Source organism: Lycium barbarum, chromosome 4, assembly GCF_019175385.1.
Source record: "Lycium barbarum isolate Lr01 chromosome 4, ASM1917538v2, whole genome shotgun sequence".
Lineage (NCBI taxonomy): Eukaryota > Viridiplantae > Streptophyta > Magnoliopsida > Solanales > Solanaceae > Lycium > Lycium barbarum.
This window is the reverse complement of record NC_083340.1, coordinates 132536947-132564749: the sequence shown is the minus strand read 5'-3', so window position 1 is coordinate 132564749 and position 27803 is coordinate 132536947. Positions and strand designations below refer to the sequence as shown.

Below are 27803 nucleotides of genomic sequence, written 5' to 3'. Positions count from 1 at the left end.
GTTATATAAGTTTATAAGTAAAGTTTATATATTTACTGACTAACAGTCTAACAGCAAGTCAGCAATACACCATATACGTGTATGTGTATATATATATTAAGTTATATGCTTAAGTTATACTACATATACCTAAAATACAGTAAGAATATACTTATATATATATATCAATATATATGTGTGTGTGTGTGTGTTTAAGCTATATGTATAAAATATATAGTTATAAGTTAAACATATATATAGTATACATATATATATATGTTTAACTTATAACTATATATAGTATACATATACTATAGTATACACGGTGGGATTATACTGGACTTGTTGTTGTTGTGTATATATATATGTGTGTGTGTTTAAGTTATATGTATACTATATATATATATATATATATGTGTGTGTGTGTGTGTGTGTTTAAGTTATATAAAAGTGTAGTTTACACTACACAAAGCTATGATAAAGACAATTACAAAAAGAAAAAGCATAAAAAATACAGAAGACATTATAATAGAAATTATCCTCAATATAATAGAAAGAAATATTATCTTAGAAAATCAGCAGCCAGAAAACCTTAATAGAAAAAATATTCTACAGCCAGAATCTCACCTAATGTACATTAATTCTAAGGGAGAGACATCTATACGTTTTACTAATTATAATTATACGCCACAAAAAGACATAGAAAATTGTGCAATGTCAGAGTTCTCCATCTCAGACAAAAATGGATGAGACGGGTGTGCATTCCCCAATGAATGTAGTTAGAGGGGGTAGTAAATTTTATAAGTTCTTTCAATAACAATGAAAAGTTCAAAGGACAAAGCAGAAAAGTAGTGTTGTATTCAAATAAATTTTTAACAAAAAGAGATGAACAGTATAACAAGATTCGTGACTGGACAAAGTCCAGATTAAGATGAAAAAAAAAAGTCACTATTAGAACTTTAGTTCCTAAGTTCTTTCTAGTTAATCCTTTTAATCCTACTACTATTAATCCCATATGCATTAAACTTCTTCCAGTATTTTTTATTTGTCTTATAACCGCTGGGTCTATTAAAATTATCGTAGTAACTTTAGTTCCTATGAATCCATCATAATAAGATCCCTACATAGATCGAAGCAACCTGCAAAATAACGAAGATAGTTGTTGTAAAGAGTGTCAAGAAAATAATACGTGTTGTAAAGATAAGCCAGAAATAAAATAAAAAAAAACTCTAGAAGAAGAAGAAATTCTAGGAGAAGAGGATTCGTTCGAAAAAAATTATACTTTAATAGACATAGAAACAGCGTTATATAATTTTAAGACAGGATTTGAAAGAATAGGAGTAATAAAGAATAAAAAATTATATGTACTTAAACATATATATATATATATATATATATATATATATATATATATATATATATATATAGAGAGAGAGAGAGAGAGAGAGAGAGAGAGAGAGAGAGAGAGAGAGAGAGGGATAAGGCATCATTACCCCCCTCACATAGTAGCGTTTTTGCTACGACACACCTTACCTAATTTTTTGTCCTATCACCCCCCTAAACTATTTAAAACCGTAATATTTTACCCCCTAAACGCTGACGTGGCAAGGAGAGTGTGTTTCGCTCTTTTTGAGAGAGTGAGAAACATAAAAAACGGGAAAACTTAATTTTTTTCGTAAAAATCTGTATTTTCTTAAAATATGAATATAAATCTAGTTTTTCACATTTTAAAAAAATAATTAATTTTTTCAAAATTTTATAAAAAAATTCAAATTTTGACAAGAAAAACAATTTTTCTGGATTTTATTTCAAAAATAAAAGTATCCTAAGAAAATGAAATCATGAAAATCAAGATCTTTTAAGACATTTTAAAAAAAATAATCAAGCTTTCCATATTTTTAACAAATCCATTTTTCCATATTTTAAAAACAATTCTTGTTTTCAGTTTTGTTTTTTTTTTTAAAAAAAAACATATGGGTTTTAAAAAAAATCAAATTTTCAATTTTTTTTAAAAAGGGTTAAAAATAAATTTTTTAAAAGAAAAATCAGTTTTTTAATTCGCGTTTTCAGTTTATTTTTTTAAAAAAGGGGTTTTAAAAATACATTTTTTAAAAGAAAAATCATTTTTTTAATTCGATTTTCAGTTTTATTTTTTAAAATGTGTTTTAAAAATAATTTTTTAAAAAGAAAAATCAGTTTTTTAATTCGCGTTTTCAGTTTTTTTTTTTTAAAATGGATTTTAAAAATAAATTTTTTAAAAGAAAAATCAAATTTTTAATTCGCGTTTTCAGTTGTTTTTTAAAAAAAAAAAAAAAAACAGGTTTTACAAATAAATTTTTTAAAAGAAAAATCGGTTTTTATTTTTTATTCTTAAAAATTGACACGTAAGCTGAATTTTTTTTAAAAAAAGAAAATAAATAAATGCACATGTAGCAAGGAGAGTGTATGTCACTCTCCCATATGAGAGTGTGCATCAGCGTTTAGGGCGTAAAATATTGCGGTTTTAAATAGTTTAGGGGGGTGATAGGACCAAAAATTAGGTAAGGTGTGTCACAGCAAAAACGCTACTAGGTGAGGGGGTAGTTGTTATACCCCGTATTTTTATACGTCGAATTACTCGCAAGCAAATCGGCTCAAGTTAAAGACAGGATTATTTCCGGACATGAAATAGGAACCTTTAATTTTCAATTTTAATTAAGCACATAAATTGTTTATAAATTTTATTTAGTGTTAAAATATTATTGGAGATTAGGAATTAATTAATTGTTATTAGATTACTAAATGAGAATTAGTGATTAATTAAATTAATTAAGCTTAATTATTAAAGTGGGCCCCATCCGAAATTAATTATTTAAAAAAATATATATAAATAAATATAATATGTTCAAGAAAGTGGAATAATGACTCACAAGGGGGGGGGGGGGACACGTGTCCCCCTAGGATCAAGCATGTGTATACATGATATTTAGTGAATAAGTTTCACTTTTACAACTTTTTCACAAAATTTCAAAAAAAAAAAAAAAAAAAAAAAAAAAAGGTAATCAGCCATGGCTGCTCTCGGCCAGCCAAGAGAGCAGCCATGGTGGTGAAAAAAAATTGTTGTCTTTGATATTTGGATCAAATTCAAGTGAATTACAAGTTCAAGGAGGTGATAGCAACATTGGATATTGAATCGAGGAAGAAGAAATTGCGAAATTGGAGCAATTAAGAGTAGAAATTCCTCCGAGAAAATTTAGGTAAGATTTTCTTGTTCTATGGTGTAATTGTGTTAATAGTGTTGTAATGGGGCTAATAAAATTGGGTTGGACGAAATTGGAAGTAAGAAAATGCATGAAATTGTTATTTTGTGAAATCGTGGGTTGAAATGGATTTAGAATTGTTATGGGCTGAGTTGTGAGAATTTTATGTGTATATCCTTGTTGTTGGTATTTCTGTGTTGACAGGAGGACAATTAGAAATTCGGGTTAGGCGAATACATAGGGGAAATGCTGCTCGATTTTTGTTAAGTCCTTGAATAATGAGAAAAACCCTAAACGAGGAATATAAGTTAAAAGAATAAGTTCTATAAGCGATGGCCTACGCATTTACGAACTAGAGAATATAGTTACTAACGATAACGTTGCTCTTATATTAAATAGGCTAAAAGATCGACGAGGCGAACAGATTTACGAATAGTCGCTAACATGTATGTAAAACTGTCCCTTCTTTCTTTTGGCATGTCTTAGATTTAAGTGATGAATGATATGAGCTTTGGGGTAATTCTATTCATAAGCTTTGAGTGTGATTCATGATTCTTATTCACTTCTTGATGTTAGAACTCTTAAGTGATTGAGCTTTCCTCTTCAGTTTCCTATACATTGGATAGTAGTCGGTATACATAAACTCCTATTCCTAGAAACTCTATGATAGCTAATGTCCTTGACTTCTATAAGCTATTTCATATTACGTTGCATATGTCTATGATTCCTAAGGCTCTTTTGATATAATTTATGATGACATTCGAGGGATATTTGATATGATTGCCGCTATCGATACTCAGGTGTCAATCCCTTCTTCTTATTCTGTTAGCGTCTTGATAATGTTTTAAATTGCATATGGTTTCTCACTACTCTGCTCGTGCATGCCTCAATATGTCTTTCACCAAATCCCGGGCCGGGTATGTTATCGTGCACAGTTTCACTGCATTGTTCACCGAGTCCCTCACTAGAGGGTCGAGTACGGTATATATATATATATATATATATATATATAATGATAAGATGATATGTTATGGCGGCCAGGAGGGCTTATGATGACTTTATTCACCGAGTCCCTCACTAGAGGGCCGGGTACGGTATATATGTATATAATGATGATATTATTATGTCACCGAGTCCCATAATGGGCCGGGTATGATATATGATATTGACATGCATGATTTATGTTCCAAAGGCAAGTGTTTTGGTATTCTGGACATTGTACTTGTTTTCTGTACCCCTTATTTCAGTTATGATCCTTTTACTGTATTTCATGCTTTATATACTCAGCACACATTCCGTACTGACCCCCTTTCTTCGGGGGGCTGCGTTTCATACCCGCAGGTACAGATAGTCGGTTTGGTGACCTTTCAGCATAGGACTTCTACTCAGCTATCTTAGAGAGCCCCATTGTTCCGGGGTTTAGACTTTTAGTACAGATCTTATGATATATATATATATATATATATGTATATGTTATCCAGGGGTACGACGGGGCCCTGTCCCATCATATTTCGCTATTCGTACTCTTAGAGGTCTGTAGACATATGTGTGGGTTGTGTATAAGTTCTGTTCAGCTGTGTCTACACGATGTGCTATGATATGATGTTCGTCTGTAGTGGCAGCCTTGCCGGCTTGCATATGACATGATATTGATATGTAGTGGCAGCCTTGTCGGCTTGCGTATCATTTTATGATTTGATCAGTTGTGACTCCTGAGGAGACAATTTATCTGAATATACATATATGATGACGCTATGAACTTTCGGAGTTCTTTTGTAAAGTTACATATTGTTTGTAGTTTCAGTTTGACTATATTTGATAGGTATGTATACGGGTGTCCAGGTCGGCACCATTCACGGCCTACGGGGTTGGGTCGTGACAGTAATGATGCCTTATCCCTAAATACATACATACATATATATATATATATATATATATATATATATATATATATGCTTAAGTATATATAGTATACATATAACTTAATTTAAGTAGATGTATATTATAAGTATATTCTTAGTATATTTTAGGTATATTCCTAACTTAATATAAGTAAAAATATGAACACAAGTAAATAAAAGAAAGTTCAGTGATCCATATATTTTATTCATTCTTGGATAACATTTATTTGCAAGTTGTAGTTTTTTCTAACTTGCAAATAATACATGGGTTGCAAAGAAATAGTAGAATAATAAAATCATCAATTCTCAATCGTTTGGTTAATTTCCCCCATATCATATTCGGCCATGGAGATATCTTCAAAGTCTTCCATTTGGTCCGGTCCACTTCCTATCAAATCTTCAATCTCTTCCTCTTCGCCTTCCTCCGCTTCTAAATTTTGGTTGCGTCGCTCCGATCTAATCAATCGCGAATGCACACTAGCACTTGCAAGCTAAAGCCGGATAATCAGTGTCTATGGTCTCCAATTTGTTGTCTTCCCTGGCTAAATGCACTCTTCGATGCCACGGTTGATACTTGAACCGTAAAGATATCTCGAGCCATTCTTGAGAGTATCGGATGACTTGCCTTGTATTTCTTCCACCGTGCTAAGACGTCCAGCTCATCTAGTTCCTTGATATCCACATTTAGCTGCATCAAATAAAAGTGATATTCATCAAAGTTTACATTAAAAGAACGAGTTGGATGTGAATGTAAAACTTTTAAACCCGACAAGCCCTTTTTGCTACTTTGAGAAGTAGTAGGGCGTGGAGCAACGGGTGTAGCATGTTCTTCCAAATTAGAATAATGAGTAAAATCTTTTCTAAACTCGTCATCAATAGCGGTTTCGGCTTCAGCTAAAGATGGTTGAACTCCCTCTTCAATTTCTAAAAATGTATAAATTTAACTAATCAATGTTTTAGTATAAGACACTTTTAAACAAGAATTTAAAAGAGAACCCAATATAAATAAAGTTGAAAAGGGAAAAAAATACTTCTTAAATTTGTTATCATATCAAAAATAGCCGCTTGATAACCGGGTTTATATTTATACTCTTGTAAAACTCTAGCTATTTTCGCTAAGTAGACTAAAATTTCGGTTATCGTGGGATAGAATTATTGAGAAAAAGCAAGAGTTGCATTATAAAAAATTTCTAAGAGTTCAACACATTCCTTAAATTCTTCCCAATCCGTAAAATTTAACCAATCATCACTATTAATATTATATTTGTTGTGAACTTGTATGGAATCCTATACTCATATGCTTGTTGTAGCATAATGTAAGTGTAGTTCCACCTAATCTCAATCTCTACTTGAATTTTCCTAGGTCTAAGGTTATTTTCCACACAAGCATTCTTAAAATCTCTAATTCTTCCCCTATTAGCATTACAAAAAAGAAACGCAACCGCATCTCTAACTTTTTGAATAGAATCGTCAAAACGCACAAGACCATCTTTAACAATTAAATTTAAAATGTTACAACTACATCTTACATGAAAAATATTTCTTAGTAGAGGGTTTATTTCTCTTTTTAAAAGACCAATCGCCTTTGTATTATTAGAAGCATTATCTAAAGCAATACAAAGTGTTTTTCTATAAATGTTAAAAAAATCTCATAATAGTAGACATTGAATCAGCTAAAAATTTTCCATCGTGACGATCTTTTCCTTCATCATATAAAAAAGCTATAATTCTTTTTTGCATAACCCAATTGTCATCAACCCAATGACATGTAATAGCAAAAAAATCTAACTTGTTAAGACTAAGACCCAAATCAACGGTACATGGCACAAATAAAATCTATATTTTTTTATACAAATCTATAACATCCGCTCTACAAGTACTTCCAGAATACCCTCAAATAACAGATTATAACAACGTTGAATGTAAGTAATAAACCCCAAACCCGAAGGAAAGGAAAATGGTAAACAATCATAAGCTACCATTTTAGTTATTTCTACACGCTCTTTTTTCTTGTCATACTTAAAATTTTTACCGGTTCGTGGGTCTATCGTCATTTGAATACCCCCAACATTTGAACTCGTTTGCTCTCCCCAAACATCCATGTTTCTTTCTCATATGACCATTTAGTGTACCCGTTCCACCATCCTTACTAGTTTCTTGCTTAAAAATAAATATTTGTCCACATAGGGTACATTTAGCTGTTTGGCTTTCCCTATCCTTAGTCATAAATTTTCTAATTTTAGCGGTTGACTTACGAGTTCTAGGCGGTTTGTCTTGTGTATGTGATTGTGCAGGACATGTATCTCCTATGGGATTTTCGGGGGGTTGTGTCTCATCATTATCATCAATTTCATTAAAAGTGTCGGTATAATGTTGTTGCATTGCCTCATGACCTAAAAGTGGATTATTTCCACCAATACCAATACCTAAATTAAGTGTTTCTTCCACAAATGTTTCCTCATTAAGCCACGCCTAACAATACCACTACTACCGGCACCACGTCTAAATCTCTTCGCCATTATTAAATAGAATTAATTTAAATCACACTCAAATAAATCACAAGAAAATGAATTGCAACAAATTAAATTGATAGAATTAAAATGCGTAAATTAAATTGCGAAAAATAAAGATAGAGTTGGAACGAAGGTACCAAATTGCCGGACTAATTTCCAACAAAGTGAAGGCGGCTAGAATTGCAAATCCACCAAAGCTACTTCGGATTGTTGCAAAATCACCACTTCCACCAACAATATTATAATTTCAAAATTAATAATTGAAACTATAATAAGACTTTATAATATTTATTTGAGAGAAATTTAAAGTGGCTAATTGTTGCAAAGTAACTATAATTGAGAGATTGAGATTTGAGAGAAAGAGAAGAGTGAATTGGTGTAGATTAAAATGAAAATGGAGAGGGATTTATATCGGGGTGGGGGATGGGTTAAAGTGTTAAAAAAAGTTTGGGGAGTTTGGGGGTTGCGGGGGGGGGGGGGGGGGGGGGGAATGAGTTGGGGACTGTTGGCAACGACCATTTTTGCAAATGGACCGTTGCCCAACGGTCCAATTTGTGGCCCAAGCCTGCAATGGCTACAAACTAAAATATATATTTTTTTAAATTCCACCGGTTAACCGGTTCCGATTTTACCGGTCCGGTTATCGGTTTGAACCGGTAAAACCGGACCGGTTGACGAGTTTACTTGAGGATAAAGGGGGAAAAGTGAGAAAATTGGACACAAAGATACGTCAACCAAATGATACGCAACTGTCAGCAATAACTAACAGTACCGGTAAATGTAACTTTTCGACTTGATAAACGATTAGGGTACTTACATGTTAAAAATCTATTCAATCCGAAATTCGAATCAAACTAATATTTATTTAAGTTTGGTCTTAAATTTTTGAAAATTCATAATAGTTGGTTTAGTTTGATTTTATTAAAAATAAATCGAAGATAAAATCGACTAATAAATTATATACTTTTAATTATATATATACAATACATTAATTTTATAAATAATTTTAAATACTTAGTATACTTTATCATAAAAATTATATTTTCTCTAATAGGCTAATGAATTTTACACTTTAAGCGTATTTGTTAAAAGAAAGAGATAAATTGAAATTCATTTATTCAAAACAACAGCTATGATACCTAAAAAACATTTGTATTTCGTATAAATGTTATTCATTTGATTAAAGCTTATAGATCTTAAGACATTTTCTCTGTAGTTCAAGAAAATTATAGCTATCACAATAAAAGGGTGATAAAGGTGTTTATCCTAAAAAGAGTACAGTTAAATTTATTTTTTAGTTTAAAGTATACGTGAATTGATTTGTTATAAATAAATAATGAAAAGCTAATTACAAGCAGAAAAATCAAGTTAATATGAAATTATAATGCAATAAATAATAATAAGCCTGGGCTAGACAATCTATGAGGTTATCCTTCAATGAATATCCCCCGGAGGAACTCTGAGCCTTGCTGAAATAAAAACTCAAAGTAATCAAACAATAAAAGAACAATTTTGTTTGATAAGCTGAATTTCTTAACGTAGTTAAAATGGTCTTCAATGATCCTTTGCATAGAGCTTTAAGCTCCTTATATAGCTGCAATTCTCAACAATGAACTGTAGATTTAATTATAATAATGAGTAATAATAGACAATAAATGCTACTTCAATTCTAAGGTGTAACATTTGCTTTGGATCGGTCATTTACCATCAATCCTCCATAAAGGATCCGGGCCAACTTGTTCCAAAGGGTTGCGCGATTGATCAAACCAAACGATTAAGCGGCATTGAACTCCAACTGTCACGTGTTTCATTCCCATTATGCTACATGTTGAGCTAGTAAAGCAAAAAAGTTCAATTCTCTGCAACTTTTTGAATCTCTTAGGAATATTTTTCTACTTTTGCCCATCAATTTTTTTTTGTGGGCCTGTTAAATCCAACAATTACCAAAAATATGCAATAGAGTTTCCAAAAAAGGAAAAAATGTCATCAATTGTGCTGCCAAAAATACTTACCCTTCGTTGATTGGACTGTCTTTTTTCCTCATACTGCAGTTCCTTAGGTAATCTTGTTAAATACTGCTCATGAACCTTCAAAAATCCAACAACAAAAGCCTAATTAATCCATATTAAATTAAATCAAACTGTAAATTAACATCATAAAATCATTAAAAAAAACAGAATCTCGTATAAGACATACCAGATAAATATAGATTAAGGAGAAAAAGCAAGCCAAAGGGTGACCATAATTGAATGAATTAAGCAACCATAGTAGACTTAACACAAATACACAATGGCCACCTGATGTATTATTGTTGCCTCCAATATACTTGCCATTTCTTGAATCTTCCAAACCAAAAAAAAAAATCCTTTTTTTTTCCCTTCTATTTACATTCACTGATCCAAAATAACAACACCCATCATGAAATCTTGAAAAATATCTTCAAAACCAACCCTTTAACCGTACAATAATAATTACAGAAGAAAAAAAAGACTTTTTTTTCCTTCCTATTTTACAGTCGCTGATCCAAAATAAAGATTCCCATCATGAAATCTTGAAAAATATATTCAAAACCAACCCTTTAACTGTATCAATAATTACTGAAACAAAACTCTTTTTTTTTTTTTTGTTCCTTCTATTTTGCTGTCACTGATCCAAAATAAGTCGACACCCATCATGACATCTTGAAAATATCTTCAAAACCAACCGTTCAACCGCATTAATAATTACAGAAAGAGTCTTTTTTCTTTATTTCCTATTTATAGTCAGTGATCCAAAATAAAGACACCCATCATGAAATCTCGAAAAAATATCTTCAAAACCAACCGTTTAGCCGCACGTAATAATCACAAAAGTACTTTAAAATGTTCATTTTCATGTGTTACACGTAAGTAGGGATAGTAACTGATTTTGAAAGCAGTTGAACATGTCAAAGCGGGTCGGGTCAAGTAAAATGAAAATATTTTGGAACATGGCCAGAGACTCGGATTGCGGGTTTTCTAGGACTAAGGAGAGTTGCTGGAGATCCGTGTTTTTGCAGTTTTCGGTTCAATTTTTGTAATTTGACTTGCAGCTATTTGCCATTTGTGGGTAGCATGCACGTTACACGTGTTTGAGAGAGAGAGTTGAGACTAGTGGATATGGGGATGGTCATTCAATGAGGACAACTAACATGTGAGCTCATTTCAAATAACTAGATGTTTATGCCCGTGCGGCCTAATATGAGCTTCTTAGGTGTGCGAACAAAGTAGCACATTGGTAGCTGGAAAGAAAAATGAGTTATTTATAAGGAGTTGGATACTCTTAATGATGTGAGGCCTTTTGAGGAAAACTGTGCGGGCTTAGTTCAAAGCGGGCAATATCACACCATTTTAAGAGTATCTTTGGACCTTTTAGCCCAACAGAGCTAACGACAAACATAATATTAGTATGACTACATTTTCGTTCGAAGAAGTATGTACAGGAAATTATTTGGTTTCATTTCATCTCAAAATTTTTGTTCCGTTGAAATCTTTACATTCTATTGGTCCTAACCAAAACTTAAGTAGTATAATTTAATAAAGTAACATAACTTATTATTTTTTAATTATGAGAACATTCATTTCTTAAGTTATAAAGCACTAAAAATCTAACATTCTATTTGCTTTTTACTATCGCTTAATGCTATAAATTTATTAGGTTTGCAAATATATATATTTGCTTCTTAGATTGAATTGTATTTTATACGACAATCGTGAGTCATTATACATTATTCTCCTGAAGATCAATCATTTCTTATTTACCATTCACAAATAAAAATTAGAAAGTTCAGCGCATAATTCAAATGCGTAATTTATCTCGACAGATAGCAGAAAAGTTGCTAGCATGATACAATATTTGCTTCTATTCTTCTTTCATAATTACAATGCTATATTGTTAATAAGTACTTTTATCATTTATATCAATTTAGTTAAAATATTATCGTGTAGTCTCACATAATAAATGTATTTTCTTTAAAATTTAATTTAAATTCTACTAAAGTTTATGTTATATAGTTACACATCAAATTAATTTTTTGACCCATATATTTTTCTTTTATATCATTTTTTTTTTTTTTTGCAATTGTCTCTTATCTTTTAAACTATTAGGGAATTTGTCTATTACAAATTAAAAAAATTATCCTAATAAAATATTTGGATCCTATCATTTTAAAAATATTGAAGCACACTACTAATCATTTCAATTTTTCATATTACTATTATGGGCCCAATTCATTATATTTTTCACAAATTGTTGAAAGAAAAAAATTTCATCTTTCAAAATAAATATGTTGTACCGTTTATAAGGTATTAGGTTTGTAGGATATATTTTTTTTAATGAAACATTTATTAAGTCATATAAAAGTAAATTGATTCCTCATTTGCTCTAGAAGTTGATCAAATTGACATAAAAAATTGACCTTAAAATAAAACTTGATAAGCAAATATTTGAAATTGGTAAATTAGTGAGGTGATTTTTGTCATTAACATGATTGAGATGTTGGATAGGGTGTAATACAATTTTCTTCATTATAGCTCACTTTTGAATTTAGTTTTTAAAAAGGGAATTGGTCTATTACAAATTAAAAACTTAAAAAATAGAAGAAATTGCACGAATTGTCCTTCAAATGGGCTGGTATTTAATTTGTGCCTTTAGCAATTAATTTTAGGAATAATTTCAATGATATACAATCCAACATAAAATATTACATCCACGTAGTTATATTTTTAATTTACATTTGTATAGCCAACTTTTTTTACAATAGTTTTTATACACACGATATACAATATTATACACTTACTGTAAATAATGTGTCGATCTATATAAAAGTGTATAATAATGTATAAAACGGTCATTAAGAAATACATGGATATTGCTTGGTTTTTTAATATGGGGCCCACCTTTTTTTTTTTACATGAGTTTGGAGGTGGTGGGGTCTATTTTTTATTTTATTTTTGTACATGAGTTGGAGAACGGACAACGATCCTCCTCCAAACTCAGGTTTCTACAATAGTAAAATACTCTGTTCCTATTTGACTTGACACACTTAAAAAAAGATCAGTTCGATGCACTAAGCTCTCACTGTACTAGTTTTAGAGAATCGAACCACAAGTATCTATTATACGAAGCCTTCTTGCATTTCTGCAAGAGATTGTTTCTACGGCTCGAACCCGTAACCTCCAATTTCTTTGACTTGACACACTTCTCAAGAAAAACATTTGTTCTAATTTATGTGAGGCGTTTGACTGGACACAAAGTTTAAGAAAGAAAGAAAAAAAGATTTTTGAATCTTATAGTCTAGAACAAGTTAAAGAAATTTTTGTGGCTATAACTCATTTCATTAAGAGTAAAATAGAGATTGTAGAGGTAAATTGTTTCTAAATATAGAAAGTTGTCATTTTTTTAGACTGACTAAAAAGAAAGAGTGTCATATAAATTGATACGAAAGGGAGTAATAAATAAAATGATAATTCACTATATCACCCTAATTATTATATTTAGGAAATGAATTGAAAATAATATGAAGTACTAGTACTTAATAAGGGTAAATCAGGTATAAAATGATGATTTATCTCTTGATTTTTTTAATTTAGACAAGCAAAAGTGAAGATCTATTTTTATGATGGTGCACAAGTAAATCAAGAGATATTTTACTATTTTATACGTAATTTATCTTTATTATTAAGTACTACTTTATTGTCAATTCATTTTTCAACATATATTAATTAGGGGCGATATAGTAAAATTATCATTTTATTTATTATTTCTTAAGAGGTGTATTAAGTCAAATATGGATAAGTAAACATGAACGGAGAGAGGAATTAACTTTTTGTTTTTTTCAATAATCCCTCCCGTCCCTTTTAAATGACTTTCTAGCCTTTTAAAAATCAACAAATCATTATTTCTTCTTCCTTGAACTTATTCTTGCTATAATAAATTGTGTAATAACTTTTAAAAAGCTTCTCTATTGTTTTTTTCATTTTTAGGAGTATAGGAGTAGTATAATATAGAGCAATATATTTTCGCGAATCATAATATTTTGTTATGAGAATAAAAAATAAGAGATATTTTTTCTCTAAGTATGGACGGAGTTTACTACAAAAAAAAAAATGGTTTTAGCGACGGATTTTAGCGACACAATTAATTCTGTCTCTAGGTAACGACGGATTACCTACGGAAGTTTTGTCGCCAAAAAAATGAAAAAAGAAATGATATCTAAATTAACGACGGAATAGCGACGGAGTTTTAAATATATCGCTAAATTTTGGCTCGAAAATTACGTGCCTTCATTTTAGCTACTAAAATTACGACAAACTATGGGTGGCAAAATTTATTACAGATTAGCGACGTATGTAGCGACGGATTATGTCCGTCGTTAAGTAATATGTATGTTTCACAATATTTTAATATCAGTTGCTACAGATATTTCCGTCGTTATCTTTTAAAATGGTAAAATTTCAAGTTAATTTTTAGCGACAGAATAAATTCGTCGATAAATAAAATTTAGTTTTATTTTTCATCAACGAAATAAAATGAAATAGACTCTAAACCCACTAATACATCAAACCCACCAGAACTTTCTCTTCAAACCCACCGGAAAATATACTCTTGCTCTTCAAACCCACCGAAAATTCGCCGCCGTTCTTATACTGTCACTCTGTTTATTTCTCATTTACCATGGAGATTTACTTTGTTTATTTCTCTCTCTATTTCTTGCTTTTCTATATCAGTTAAAAAAGTTTGAATTCTCGTAAAATATCATCGATCTTCCATTTTTTCTTTGTATTTTTCGTCATGCTCAGCTCAGCTAGCCACCTTTTCTGGTGGGTAAATTATATAAATATTTTCCCTTAAAGGGTAGAAACGTATAGATAAAAAATTGAGGGTTTGGGTATCTATTTCTTCTTTTCTTTTGCTATTTTGTTCAATGCTATTTTCCTCTTTTATGACATTTAACAATGTTTATGCTGTTAAAGAACATAAATTTTGGTTTTGTTGCCACCCTCTGTGTGTCAGTGTGTTGGAAGGAGGAGAAATTTTGCACTTGTTTTATTTTTGGTTTCTTAAATATAGTTTAGTTTCTCCGTTTAGCATTGAAAATTAGTTTTCCAAGAAAATATGGGTGCAACTTCAGCAACTGCAGTTTTCTCTTCAAATTCCATATCTCACTTGCCCTCTTTCTCTGCTTTATGTAAACCCAAGTTAGGAATCCGAATACCCCAAGGTGTACTCTTTTTAATCAACTCCTTTATGCAAATAAGTTATAAGAGTTGTGCTCTTATGCATTCTTGAAATTATTTGAAATTTAATTGGGAAGTTATTGTGAAAACAGTGAGTTTTTATTACTATTGAAGCAAGAACTATTCTCAGTTGACCCCATTTATCTCAATTTACTTGTTATGTGCACGTTAATCTAAGTTAGAATGTAATAAACTAATAATTAATTAGTAGATGTATGTATAGCTCTCTAGAAATGTATAGATAAAAAATTGAGGGTTTGGGTATCTATTTCTTCTTTTCTTTTGCTATTTTGTTCAATGCTATTTTTCTCTTTTATGACATTTAACAATGTTTATGCTGTTAAAGAACATAAATTTTTGGCTTTGCTGGCTAAATCTCTGTTTCAGTAATACTGAAGGATTTGATTTATATTCATTCTTGCAGGGTTTAGGAAAGAGTTGCAGGGTTTAGGAAAAGAGTTGTACTTCATCAAATTCTTCAAAAAGCTGTTGAAAGGTTTGTTAGGGTTATTGCTATTTGCTCTCATTGTTTGTTCACAAATGGAGACGTTTTAACGTCCTAAAACGAGCTTAACATTAAGCGAAGAACTTTGAGTTTGAGGCATGTTTAAACTTAATTTACTAAATACATGAATTAGTTAATATTGTTGTGATACTTTGAGTCTTGAAATTTTGTAAACATGATCCTCCCGTGACAAAGCTAAGCAATTCCAAATGGTAAATGTGACATTCATTGATTAAGGTAAGTATTTCAAAGCACTTCTCAGTTCTGCCCTTTTTTGCCTAAAGTTAGCAGGTTTAACCTCTCTGAAATGAACATAACTAAGTTTATAGCCACTTTGGGAAGTCCTAATGTAACTTGCGATTTCTTTTACCTCACCAAATGTTTGAATTAGTGAAATTTTTGTATTCCTTACTATCTTGAGAAATTATATAAAGAGTAGATTTGCCTCATTTTGCTTAATTGATTTCTTGAGTTTCTTCTTTCTTTAACAACCAGAAAACTAAGAGAAAAACAGTAGGTTATTTAATTACCTTTAACTTTGGCTCATAAAGTTTAGGGCTATCCTCTATGTCATTATTTGTTTGATTACCCTTGCTAAAATTATTTGTGGTTGATGGCGCATTTTAGTGAAGTTGTCTGGTTGAGTAGGATTATAGTATCTATACCTGCTTGTTTTAATGTTGGTAATCTTTCTTGTCTTTACAACTTTTTTTCATTTGTTGATTACGAAAGTTTGTTATTACCTCCTTAATATCATGTTCAGTATATTCCATGTTTTTTTTCTACGATAGTACCAAAATAGAAAAACGGTGAGTTCACTGTCATATTTAGCGGTATACAACTACAAAGTTACTTGTCGTTCTTTATAGTAGTTACTTGTCACCACTACCATAAGAGGCTTTAATTTGACATTCTCTTTTAAATATGGTCTTAAAATTCATAGCCAGCACACTTTCTTTTTGCAGTTAAAAAAAAAGGGTCTTAAAGTCAACTTGTTTTCCTTTGGATGGCATTCTGATTGTCTTACTTATTTACAAAAAGTAACTCTAAGTTTCTTGTTTATTTTAACATTAAATAGGATCATGGATAATCTAGAGCGTGGTTGGATGTACGATAGGTTGGATGGTCGAGGGGGTATTAATTCTAGTTTCATAACTGGTGTCAATAAGTTTCTTCAGTTCTCATGTTCTCAGAGAAACTGCAGGAGTGGTGACGATGTTAAATGTCCGTGTAAAAAATGTCACAATATTAAATTCATGGATGTTGAAATCGTTAAATTTCACCTTCAATCATTTGGATTTGTTGAGAACTATTTCGGTTGGAAGTATCAAGGGGAAAAAGAAGTGACCGGTGAGATGTATAGTGATTTACATGGTGGTACTCAATCTGAATTGGGATATGATAATCCATATCGCCAAATGGTTTTAGATGCAGCTGGACCGAACTTTGGCTAGGGTTCGAGTAATACTGAACCTGTGTCGTCTCATCACTGTGAACCTTCAATGGAGGAGGACCTTAATCTTGAGTCCCAGAGGCTTTATGATTTGCTACAAGCCGTGAATGCAAAGTTGTATCCTGGTTCTTCCCTCTCTCAACTCGCAGTGGTTTCTAGGATGCTAAATATTAAAAGTGAGAATACTTTGTCATAGAGGGGTTATAATCAAATGATGGAACTATTGAAAGAGGCTTTACCTGAAGATAACATAGTGCTTGATAGTTATTATCAGACCAAGAAGCTAGTGCGTAGCTTGGGTTTTCCTATTGAAAAGATTGATTGTTATAATTCAGGATGTATGTTGTATTAGGGTGATGATGAGGACCTAACATCTTGTAAGTTTTGTGGCTATGAGAGGTATAAACATCGTGTTGGTTCTCATAAGAGGAAATTGGTCCCTTACAAGAAAATCTATTATTTCCCTTTGATTCCTATATTGCGGAGATTAGATGCGTCTCATGCTACAGATGTCGACATGAGATGGCATCACGAGAATATACAAGAGGAGGGGGCAATGCGTCATCTGTCAGACTCTGAGGCTTGGAAGCACTTCAATGAAACTCATTCTGTTTTTGCTGCAGAACCAAGGAATGTGAGGTTGGGGTTATGTACGGATGGTTTCCAACCATTTGCCCAGCCGGGGAGAAAATACTCTTCATGGCCTGTGATTGTCACTCCATATAATTTTCCTCCAAGGATGTTTACGAAGGAGGCATACATGTTCTTAACTGTCATTGTACCAGGGCCAGACAATCCTAAACAAAAAATTGATGTTTATCTGCAACCTCTAATAAAGGAATTGACTTTGTTGTGGGAGACAAGTGTAGAAGCATTTGACATCTCAAAAAAGGAAAACTTTCAATTAAGGGCAGCTTTGATGTGGACAATCAACGACTTTCCAGCATATTCTATGTTATCAGGATGGAGTACAGGTGGCAACTTAGCATGTCCTTATTGTATGGAGGAAACACAATCCTTCAGATTAAAACATGGTGGGAAAACAACTTGGTTTGACAGTCATAGCATATTTCTTGATCAAAATCATCCGTTTAGGAGAGATCGTAAAAACTTTCTTAAAGGTCATATTGTCACAAGGCCACCACCTACCGTTAGAACAGGAGAAAAAATTTTGAATCAAACTTGTGAGTTGGGGATAAGAAAAGTAACTGAGTTAGATGCACGAGAAGTTAATAAGAGGATATGTAATTCATATGGATGGAAAAAACGAAGCATCTTTTGGGATTTGTCTTATTGGAGTTCTAACATGATACGACATAATCTTGATGTCATGCATATTGAGAAGAATGTCTTTGATAATGTGTTTAACACTGTTCTTAATGTTGTTGGCAAAACCAAAGACAATCCGAAAGCACATCTAGATATTGCAAAATACTGCGATCGACCGCAGTTAGCAAGGAATCCTGATGGAAGCTATCCCAAAGCTGCATATACAATAGAAAAGAATAAAAAAATTGTCCTGTTCGATTGGTTGGAAGGTGTGAAGTTTCCAGATGGGTATGTTTCGAACATGAGTCGATGCTTGGACACGGACAAATTTAAGTTATTTGGCATGAAAATTCATGATTGTCATGTGTTCATGCAACGACTATTGCCAATTGCCTTTCGTGAGCTACTTCCTAGTAATGTGTGGCGGGCAATTACAGAGTTGAGTTTGTTTTTTAATGATCTTACTTCAACTGTTCTTCAAGTGGTTGACTTGGAGAGATTAGAGGTACACATCCCACAGATCTTGTGTAAGTTAGAACGCCTATTTCCCCTGGGATTCTTTAACTCAATGGAACATTTACCCATGTACCTGCCATATGAAGCACGGATTGCTGGACCTGTGCAATACAGATAGATGTACCCTTTTGAGAGGTAAATATAAAATATATATTCTTTAATGGTGACAAGTATCCTATAATTTATTGGTTTGCCTTTATAGGTACCTTCGAACTCTTAAAAATATGATTGGGAACAAAGCCAGTGTTGAGGGTTCCATTTGTGAAGCATACTTGATGGTGGAGTCAACACAATTGTTTTCTCATTATTTTGAACCTCATGTTATCTCACGTCATCAAAATGTGGCCCGTAACAATGACGGTGGTATTATAGAAGATATTGAAGGAAATGTTTCAATATTCACTTATCCAGGCAAACTATCGGGAGAAGCACTAAAAAGAGATTTGTCCCTTGAAGAAATCAAGGCTGCCCAAACTTATATTTTACTAAATACTAAAGAGGTTGAGCCGTTTGTGAGGTAACATTATAAAGTTATACTTATTTAATATAATGAATATATCCATATATTATGGGTTTCTATTTAACTTACTTTGTTGCAACGAAGCATATATGTGCAATGTTTGCAAGAAGAGTTCTCGAATCTATCTCAAGATCAAATAGATGAGAGTCTTGAAACATATTTTTCTATATGGTTCAAGGAATATGTAAGCCTCTATCAATCATTATTTATTAAACTATGACTGCTTAAAATGGCTTGTGAAATTTGACTAAGTCTTATAATTTTCTTAAAATAGGCTCGATCCAATCATATTGAGAACAAATACTTGCGTAGTCTTGCTCATGGACCATTAATAAGATCGTATGCTTATCCAATTTGTTTTGTTAATGGATACAAATTTCACACATTACGTCGCGGTAGTGCTAGATCAACAATGAACAGTGGAGTTTGTATCTCGAATCCAAATGTTGGTGATTACTATGGACGGATACAAGAGATTATACAAGTGGAATACCGTGAAACACCTTTAAAGCAAACTACATTATTCAAGTGTGAATGGTTTGATCCAACTATGAATGTTGGTGTTAAGGAGCATAATCAGTACATTAGTCGATGCTAACCATCATCGTCGGTTTAACAAATATGAATCTTTTATTCTTGTGATACAAGAAACTCAAGTGTGTTATATTTCTTATCCTAGCACAAAAAAGGACAAGGACGATTGGTTAGCTGTATTGAAAGTCAAACCTTGAAATGTTATTGAATTACCTGATAAGGAAGTGATCACAACTCTGGAACTGGAACTAAATCTTCCATTCCAAGTTGAAGTCTATGAGATAGATATGAATATGACCGTTGATGAAGTTATACTCATGCATGATCCAAATGGGGAAGCAATTGAAATGGATGAACCAATTGATGATGGATTGTTGTCAGAGCATCATGAATCCGAAGAAGAGCATCATGACTCCGAAGAAGAATCTACAGAAGATGAGTATGAAACTGAGGATGAAACTAAGGAGGATGATGAGGAGGATTTTGAAGAAGAAATAGATACTGACTAGTGTGTTGATAGAAATGTGCTACTATATCTTTATTAACTTTTATTTGTAGTAAAATGTTTTGGATGTTATAAGTATGTGATATGTCTACATTTGTTGGTTGTCTTGGATGTCTAAGCTTCTTAGTCATTTTCATAACGTATGCACAATCCAAAGACTTTTTCTTAATATATCCATTGCTTACTATGCTGAAAATCTAGCAATAATTCTATGGTTTTGCACAATTTAATTTACTGTCTATTTTTTGTGTGTAATCTTTAAAGAAAACAGTTTGCTTGTGATCTCTTTCATTCTCATGCCATTGGCTATCTTTCTGTTGATAGTCAGAAGAAGCTCCTCATTTTTGCAGCTACGCTTATAAGAACTTCGTTTCTGTTAGTTGCGTCCACTGTGATTTCATTTCTTTAACATTGAAAGTATTAACCTAAGTTTACTACTGCAAATGGACCTTTTGTGGAGTTTTGACTTCTTTCATTTTAACTGATCACCTTTTATATACGGCTTGGCATTCATCCTTTAACATTCCTTATAAAAATTTCATCCAGAAAGTGAGGATCCATAAACCTAACATGTTTCTGTGAATTTGGTTACATGAAGTTGGTCAAATTTCAATAATAAAAAGCATAATTATTGTGCAAAACCAATAATTTACTGCCCATTTTTTGTGTGTTTTCGGTGGTTTCAATTGCTTAATCTCATCCTGATTATCTAAAAGATGATTGCCTCTATTTTTTTTCTTGTAGATATGGCTCGTGGCAAAGGTCGAGGTAGAATGGAACGTGTAAGCAAGACCTCAATTAGAGGTCGAGGTAGCGCTGGTCGAGGTAACATGCCTATTGTTCCCGTTCCCACAATTAGTTCTCAACAAGGTGGTACCAATTCCTTAGTTGGGCAAGACCAAGTTCAAACATGTCCTACTACTACGCACCCATTCAAACATCAGGTCATGGTAGCACCCCATCCATTTCCGAATCATCTCCTATAATACCTAATGAGAGAAACGTAATAGGCGAGGGTGCGTCTACTCAGAGAAATGAAATAGGTGAAGATTCATTTGCTCAGAGTGATGCAATAGGTGAAGGTGAGAGCAACAGTAACGTGGAGCGGACACTTATTTTTCTTTCTCCTTTAGGGTTAGTTTCTACTTGCACCATTATTATTTATATATTGTAGTTGCTTTATGATAGACTTCACATAATGTCTTCAAATTTGTCTAGGTTGGAACCATCGAGATTATGCTCTAAGATGATAACTGAGATTTTCAAGAATGAAGTTGAGCCTAATGAAGTTAACTGGAAAAGTGTCTCACAAGAGACAAAAGATTTTTATCTCAGAGAATTCAAGGTATAATAACTGAAACATTTGTCACTAATTACCGTTAGTGTTTAGAACGAAAAATAGTCTTTTTATTTAACTTTGACTATGAGATGTAAAGCTTTATTCTTAATCGAAGCTGTCAGAGAAAGTAACCAAGAACATGTCTAATAGTCCCCCTGTCTCACTTCCTTGCAACACGGGCATCATCTCATTCTTTTCACCTGTCAGAGAAAGCTGTAGTTCATTTACTTTCCCGTTTATTGGGTGGCAGATGGTGGTGCTTTTCTTATAACTCATGTCTTATAATTTTTGTCTGCTAAGATGATGAGTTTATTGTTATAATCTACTCTATAAAATTATTTCAGAAGGCATTCTATTGGGATTCTTTGATTGATAGTGAAGTGAGGAAGCAATGGTGTAGAAAGGTAGCGAGAAGGTATTGTGATTTTGTTAGCACAATAAAAGGTGAGGGGACTCGGCTAGTTTATGTTCCGAAAGAAACATGGGAAAGTTGGAAAATATAGGGAAGATCCTAAGGTTGTTGAAAAATCGAAAATAGCTTCAAAGAATCGTCGTGGCAATGAGGATGCAGTTGCCAGTGGGACTCACACGGGCGGCTCTATTTCCATCGGAGAGCATCACAAGAGACTTATAAGTTAATTCTGTGGCTTTGGCCTTTGCCTAACTAAATTGCCATCATGAAGGTGAATGCCTTATTAGTTGCAGTATTTTTATGTTGGCAAGTTTGGATTTGTAAGTTATTTGTTTTTTTCGAAAATTTAGACTGCTGCATCAATTGCAGGTTGAAAATGCTGAAAATTTATATAATTATATAAAAGAATTGGCCTTTATCTCTTATTTGGCCTTTATCTCTTATTTTCTCACTAAAAGAATTTGCTAAGCAATAAAAATAGCATATTTTCACTCATTAATTGAGTCATTTACTCATTATTTTGGGTATAGTAACAGACATAACGTATGAGAATTGGGTGCCACCGAACGGACGTAACGTATGACTTCATTACAGAAACTAGCTTTCATTTGTGTTGATCTTTTTTCCTGATCATGTTAAATTCTCAATGTTTCTTTAAATATACTATGAGCCGGCTATGGGAGTTACCTATATATCAAATTAGAAAGACATGTATTCTATAATTGTGTTTATCGAACTTGCGATATAGCCTATTCGCGAACAAATTCTAAGATAAGGATCGGGATCAGTTATCCATTGACTATTTGGATTCATGGACCGCCACAGACTAATTAATACTATTAGTTTTTAAAGTTTTGTTCTCATTTTCACCATAACTTTTTACTGATTTCCTGCCTTCAATTAGTTTTTAAATTTTCATGAACATATTCTCATATGGACTCTGCATATGTAAAATGAATATGTCAAACTATATTCTCTACTGTGAGATTGGTTGTTGTTTTTGTTGGTTTTGGAAGTTACTAAACTATGTATATTTTTTCTTGTATAGGCTATTAAAAAGGGTCGATATCCAACACCAAGTGAGGTACATTTGCACGTCCATACACACAGTCATGATGGAAAATCTTTTGTTGGTGAGCGAGCCCGAATCGTGCATGTGAGTCCAACATTCTATAATCTTTTATGGGAAGTTTCTTTGTTTATTCCCATCAGCATATTTAGCATTATAAGGTTTGGTTCCATTCCATCGGCTTCCATTATGTGCAGAACCTTCACAGTCTGCTCACTTAATCCCTGCACACAAGGCAAAAATATTTAAAAGATGGATTCTCCTCAAAGCTACTTAAAGATACTATCTTAAACATAGCGGGAAACATTAACTACATATATAAATGATGCTTATAAGAAAACCAAGAGTAAAAGCCATGCCAAAAATTAAGACACAGTACTAGGTGGGTAAATACTTAACCATAACAAAAATGTGTAAAACAAACCCCGTATGCATCCATTAGTTTAATTTAAACACCAAATAAGTCTTGATAGGGCTTGGTTAAACACTGGGTATGAGTAAGTTTTTAACATACTAGATGGAAGGGGAACAGTTAAATATCAACTCAACTACACAACCATTTCCAAAGCTATCTAATCCAAGATTAGCACTACCATTATATAAAGTGGCAGATTTACAGTCATGTACTGTCTAATTTCAGTTCAGTTTTTTTGTGTTAACAAATATGTTTTCTAAACACTTATATTCCTTTAGCAGAGTTAATCAACAACTTTGCTGTTGTTTTCTCAAAGTAGGCTCATTTCACTTCAACTTACTTCTATGTCTTTATCCGGTTCACTACCACCTGATCTTCAGTTTTGTAGTTCACTTCAATCATTTGATCTTTCTAGGAACTCACTTTCAGGTGCACTACCTGCTCAAATTTGTTCTTGGTTACCTTATTTAGTTAATCTTGATCTTTCCGGTAACTCTTTTACTGGTTTTATACCACTTGAGTTTATTAACTACAAATTCTTGAATACCCTTTTGCTAAATGACAGCAAACTTGCTGGATCAATACCATTTGAGATTGGCAGGTTGGACTGGTTGAAATGGTTCGGTGTGTCAAATAATGGTCTTTTTTATTCAATTCCTGATGATTTAGACCGGTTCTTGAAAGATTATTTTGAAAGGAATAATGGACTTTGTGGGACTCCACTTGGAAATAAATGTAGCAAGTTGAGTAATAAGAGTTTTGTTATTATTATAGCTATTGGTGTTGTTAGTGCTTTAGGATCTTTAATTCTTGGATTTGGGATTTAGAGATGGTTTTTGGTTCAGCCAAACTAGGAAGATAGAGAGCTTGGTGATGGTAAAGGTATTAGAAATAATAATAGTGATTGGGTTGAAAATTTGAAGCTTTTAAGCTTGTTCAGTTTACATTGTTTCAAAAACCTATTAACAAGATTAAGCTTAATGATTTATTAGCAGGTACTAATTCTTTTGATAGTAGAAATCTTGTAATTTCAACTAGGAATGGTGTTTCTTATAGAGCTATGTTGCCTGACGGATCTGCATTAGCTATTAAAAGGTTGAGTAGTTGTAAGATAAGCGAAAAACAGTTTCGGTCCGAGATGAATCAGTTGGGGCAACTTAGGCACCTGAATTTAGTGCCTTTATTAGGTTTTTGTGTAGTTGATACTGAAAGGCTTTTGGTGTATAAGCATATGCAGAATGGAAGTTTGTATTCCCTTTTACATGGTAATCTTAGTATTGGTGTTAGGAATGGTGATTTCGAGCTCGTTTGGCCAACAAGGCTTAGGATTGCTGCTGGTGCAGCTAGAGGACTTTCTTGGAGAACATTTATATCTCATTATTTAGAAAGTGATTTTCTTTTTACTAGCCCACGAGCTTGCTTTGCAATTTAGTTAAACAGTGTCTAAGTGAACAGTGAACCAGAAAAAAGTGAGTGAGGTGAAGGGAAAGGAGTCCTAGATGGAGTGGGAGTGTTGGTTGAAAGTGAAGCTCATTGAAACAAGCACTTAGCAGAGTTGAAATTGTGCTGCTTATACAAAATTGTTTCTTCGAGATTATTTTTACATCTTCACCGAGTGATATCTTTTTTTATTTATTTTTATTTATAAGGTTCCATCCTTCTGATGGAGGAGTTAAGGCATGACTCCAACCTGTATATTTACCAAAGGTCATAATTACAAGGAGGAGGATATAAACCTTGGCCTCCAAAACAATATGAGAGTTGGGTGTGATCAGCCTATGATGAAAGATAACACAAAAGTATCTAAGTATGATCATAGATAGGCTGCACATCTGTTGAATCCTTGTAACACCACAGAAGGATAATATGTACAAAATAGTAAGAATATGAGAACTATGGTTATCTTCTATCAATGATAACATATTTGTTCTTCTTCTGTCTAAATCTAAAGTTAGGAATCCCATCTAGTTCTAACTTCATTGAGGCTTTAACATTTGATGGTAATGAAATAGCCTCATTGAACAAAGAAACTGTCTTGGATTTTTCTCCAAAGTTAGCAAGACTATCAGCAGAGTTGTTGCCTTCTCTTAGGGTGTGGCAAAAATTGAAGTTATCCTCCTTGATCAGTTCCAGTACTTGAGCAATAACCTGACTAAGTTTCCATGGAGGTTTTTTGACCCTTTTAATCAAGTTCAAAACAATCATAGAGTCAAATTCAACAACAACATTAGTAAGGCCTTTGCTAATACACAGAATGATGCCCCTAAGCATGGCATTAGCTTCAGCCACATTATTGCTACAATCACTATAGAATTCAGCAAAAGCACATACGAAAACTCCATTGCGATCTCTAATTAGGCCACCACCACCTGTAGAACCAGGATTACCTTTACTGCATCCATCCACATTAAGTTTAACCCATCCCATATGAGGTTTATGCCAAAAAAGAGGTGGGGATTGGATAGCAGGGATAAATTCTCTACTGCTCTATAACGATCATGCCAGAGACCAGGTAGTTGCAGGTCAGGGAACTGTAAATGAATGATCATAGTGATTGTAAATGAATGATCATAGTGATCATCTTGGTCACTTGCTGGATAATGAACTAATGAGACATAGTTTTGTTATCAAACCTGGCAGTGCACCTGCTTTTCCATATTTGCCAGCATATGATAGTTGGTAAGCATTGTAAAATGGTTTTATGAACCTCATTTTTAGGCTTTGCCAACCACCACTTCATAGCTTTTTGTCTAACTTGTCCATGGATCAAATTAATTCCACATGAATTGCAACAGAAAGTCCAAACTTGATTAGCAATATAACCACAACTAAACAGGTGGTAAATAGTCTCCTCATAGTGATTAGTAGTACAGCAGCTACAGATGGAAGATAAATTCACTCCAAACCTTTTAACTGCAATATCAGTAGCCACCCTATCCAGAAGAACTCTCATCATAAAACAGGAAAATTTTGAAAGGCAGTTTCTTGTGCCAGATGCACATGCCAGTTCTTTTTATGAGGTAATAAAGAAAAGCATAACTGTTTATTGTGTGGGTGTGTGTTAAGATGAAACATCATTTATTGTTTTTTCTAGGAGCAAATTATTTATTTTATAGATAAGTTAATTGATGTATGTTTTGAGAATACTGTTGGTGTTTCATTTAGGTATTTTCACTTTAATAACTGTTTTGTTTAATTCGTGGTGGTTAGTTTAGAAAGCACCAATTTGGCTATATTGTTGATGTTCAGCTTTTGAATTGTTCTCTGAACTTATCAAAGCTTTAAAAAAAAAAAGGAAGAAGCTTTGTTTGCTTCCTTCAGTGACACAGAGATCTCTTGAATTGTATTGAAGCTTTCAGGGCATTAGTCTTGTTGTCTTTAATGGTTCTTGTACATGTGCTTACTGTTAGTGAAATGAGTTTAACTAATTATCACTCTCTTTTACAGGAAAATTTCAAGAAATACTAAAAAATTAGTCACAGACTCAATCTGAAGTTAATCAATGTCAAGCCTATTACGAAGTCGTAGGAGGGGTAAAGAAAAGAAGAATATATGGTCTTGGATCTCAAGCACACGTATATTATGGGCCGAATCTTCGTCCTTCTTCTGCATCTGATGCTACATCCTCAGTACCACCTCCGAATGCTCAACCGGCAGCGACGAAAAATTTGGATGAGTTAGTAACGCGATTAATTCCTGCACTGATTGATAGCATGATTCTTGCACTGACTGATCGCTTGCTTCCTATTATTGTTGAGCGGATACGTGGATTGAATCCTTCAGTCTCTTCTCAGACGGACACTCCTAACGACCATCCATCATCTATGGCACCTATAGTTCCAGCTCTAGCTACTACCAACATTGATCAAGTTCATGCATCGGTTTCTTATGATGATCGTGGCTCTCCAGTTTCTCATTAGTTAGTTTTGTGGTCTGGCCTTTATGGTTGTTATTTTTGTCGTTTGGACTTTATGGTTGTTGCATATGATTTTGGATTTTTTGGTTTGGATATTATCGTTGTGGATGCTTCAAACTTGATTTGCATTCTGCAATGTATTTTGGACCTTGTAGAATATTAGTTTCTATTAATTAAGTTATTATATGAGTATCTAATATATGCTTGGACAAGTGTATTTAAAATATTATATAAAATAAAAAAAATAAAAAAAAAATTGCGACAGATTTCAAATGTTGCGACTAATTATTTTCGTCGCCAAAAGGAATGCAGAAATGTGTATTAAAAGAATTGGCTACGGAATTAGTGACAGAAACTATTGGTCGCCAATCAGAAGAAACGACGAAATGACTCATAGAATTAGCGACGGAAATTATTAACATCGTGACGGATTTCATCCGTCGCTCATATTGGCAACAGATA

General features: G+C 32.8%; 1 protein-coding gene, 1 long non-coding RNA gene and 2 pseudogenes across 2 annotated transcripts; 3 read left to right on the top strand and 1 right to left on the bottom strand.

The window, feature by feature from the left end:
* Positions 1-9052: 9052 nt before the first annotated feature.
* Positions 9053-10783, bottom strand: LOC132636524 (uncharacterized). The gene is made up of 2 exons (XR_009581304.1): positions 9829-10783; positions 9053-9719 (listed from the first exon to the last, which is right to left on the bottom strand). It is a non-coding gene; the product is annotated as an uncharacterized LOC132636524 (long non-coding RNA).
* A 6112-nt stretch (positions 10784-16895) lies between these two features.
* LOC132637807 (uncharacterized) lies at positions 16896-18749 on the top strand. Its single transcript, XM_060354840.1, has 3 exons — positions 16896-16997; positions 17043-17132; positions 17199-18749. Exons 1-3 carry the CDS (start codon positions 16896-16898, stop codon positions 18747-18749), a joined length of 1743 nt encoding a protein of 580 aa, XP_060210823.1.
* A 2187-nt stretch (positions 18750-20936) lies between these two features.
* On the top strand, positions 20937-27500 carry LOC132637806 (uncharacterized; annotated as a pseudogene).
* Positions 23528-24908, top strand: LOC132636884 (probable LRR receptor-like serine/threonine-protein kinase At1g69990; annotated as a pseudogene).
* Positions 27501-27803: the final 303 nt, after the last annotated feature.

Excerpts from the sequence above, each read along its gene's own strand:
- LOC132637807 (XM_060354840.1), top strand. The coding sequence starts at position 16,896 with ATGGAGGAGGACCTTAATCTTGAGTCCCAGAGGCTTTATGATTTGCTA. Across the intron at positions 16,998-17,042 it reads CCCTCTCTCAACTCGCAGTG|AGGGGTTATAATCAAATGAT; the intron begins GTTTCTAGGATG and ends ACTTTGTCATAG. Across the intron at positions 17,133-17,198 it reads ATTATCAGACCAAGAAGCTA|GGTGATGATGAGGACCTAAC; the intron begins GTGCGTAGCTTG and ends ATGTTGTATTAG.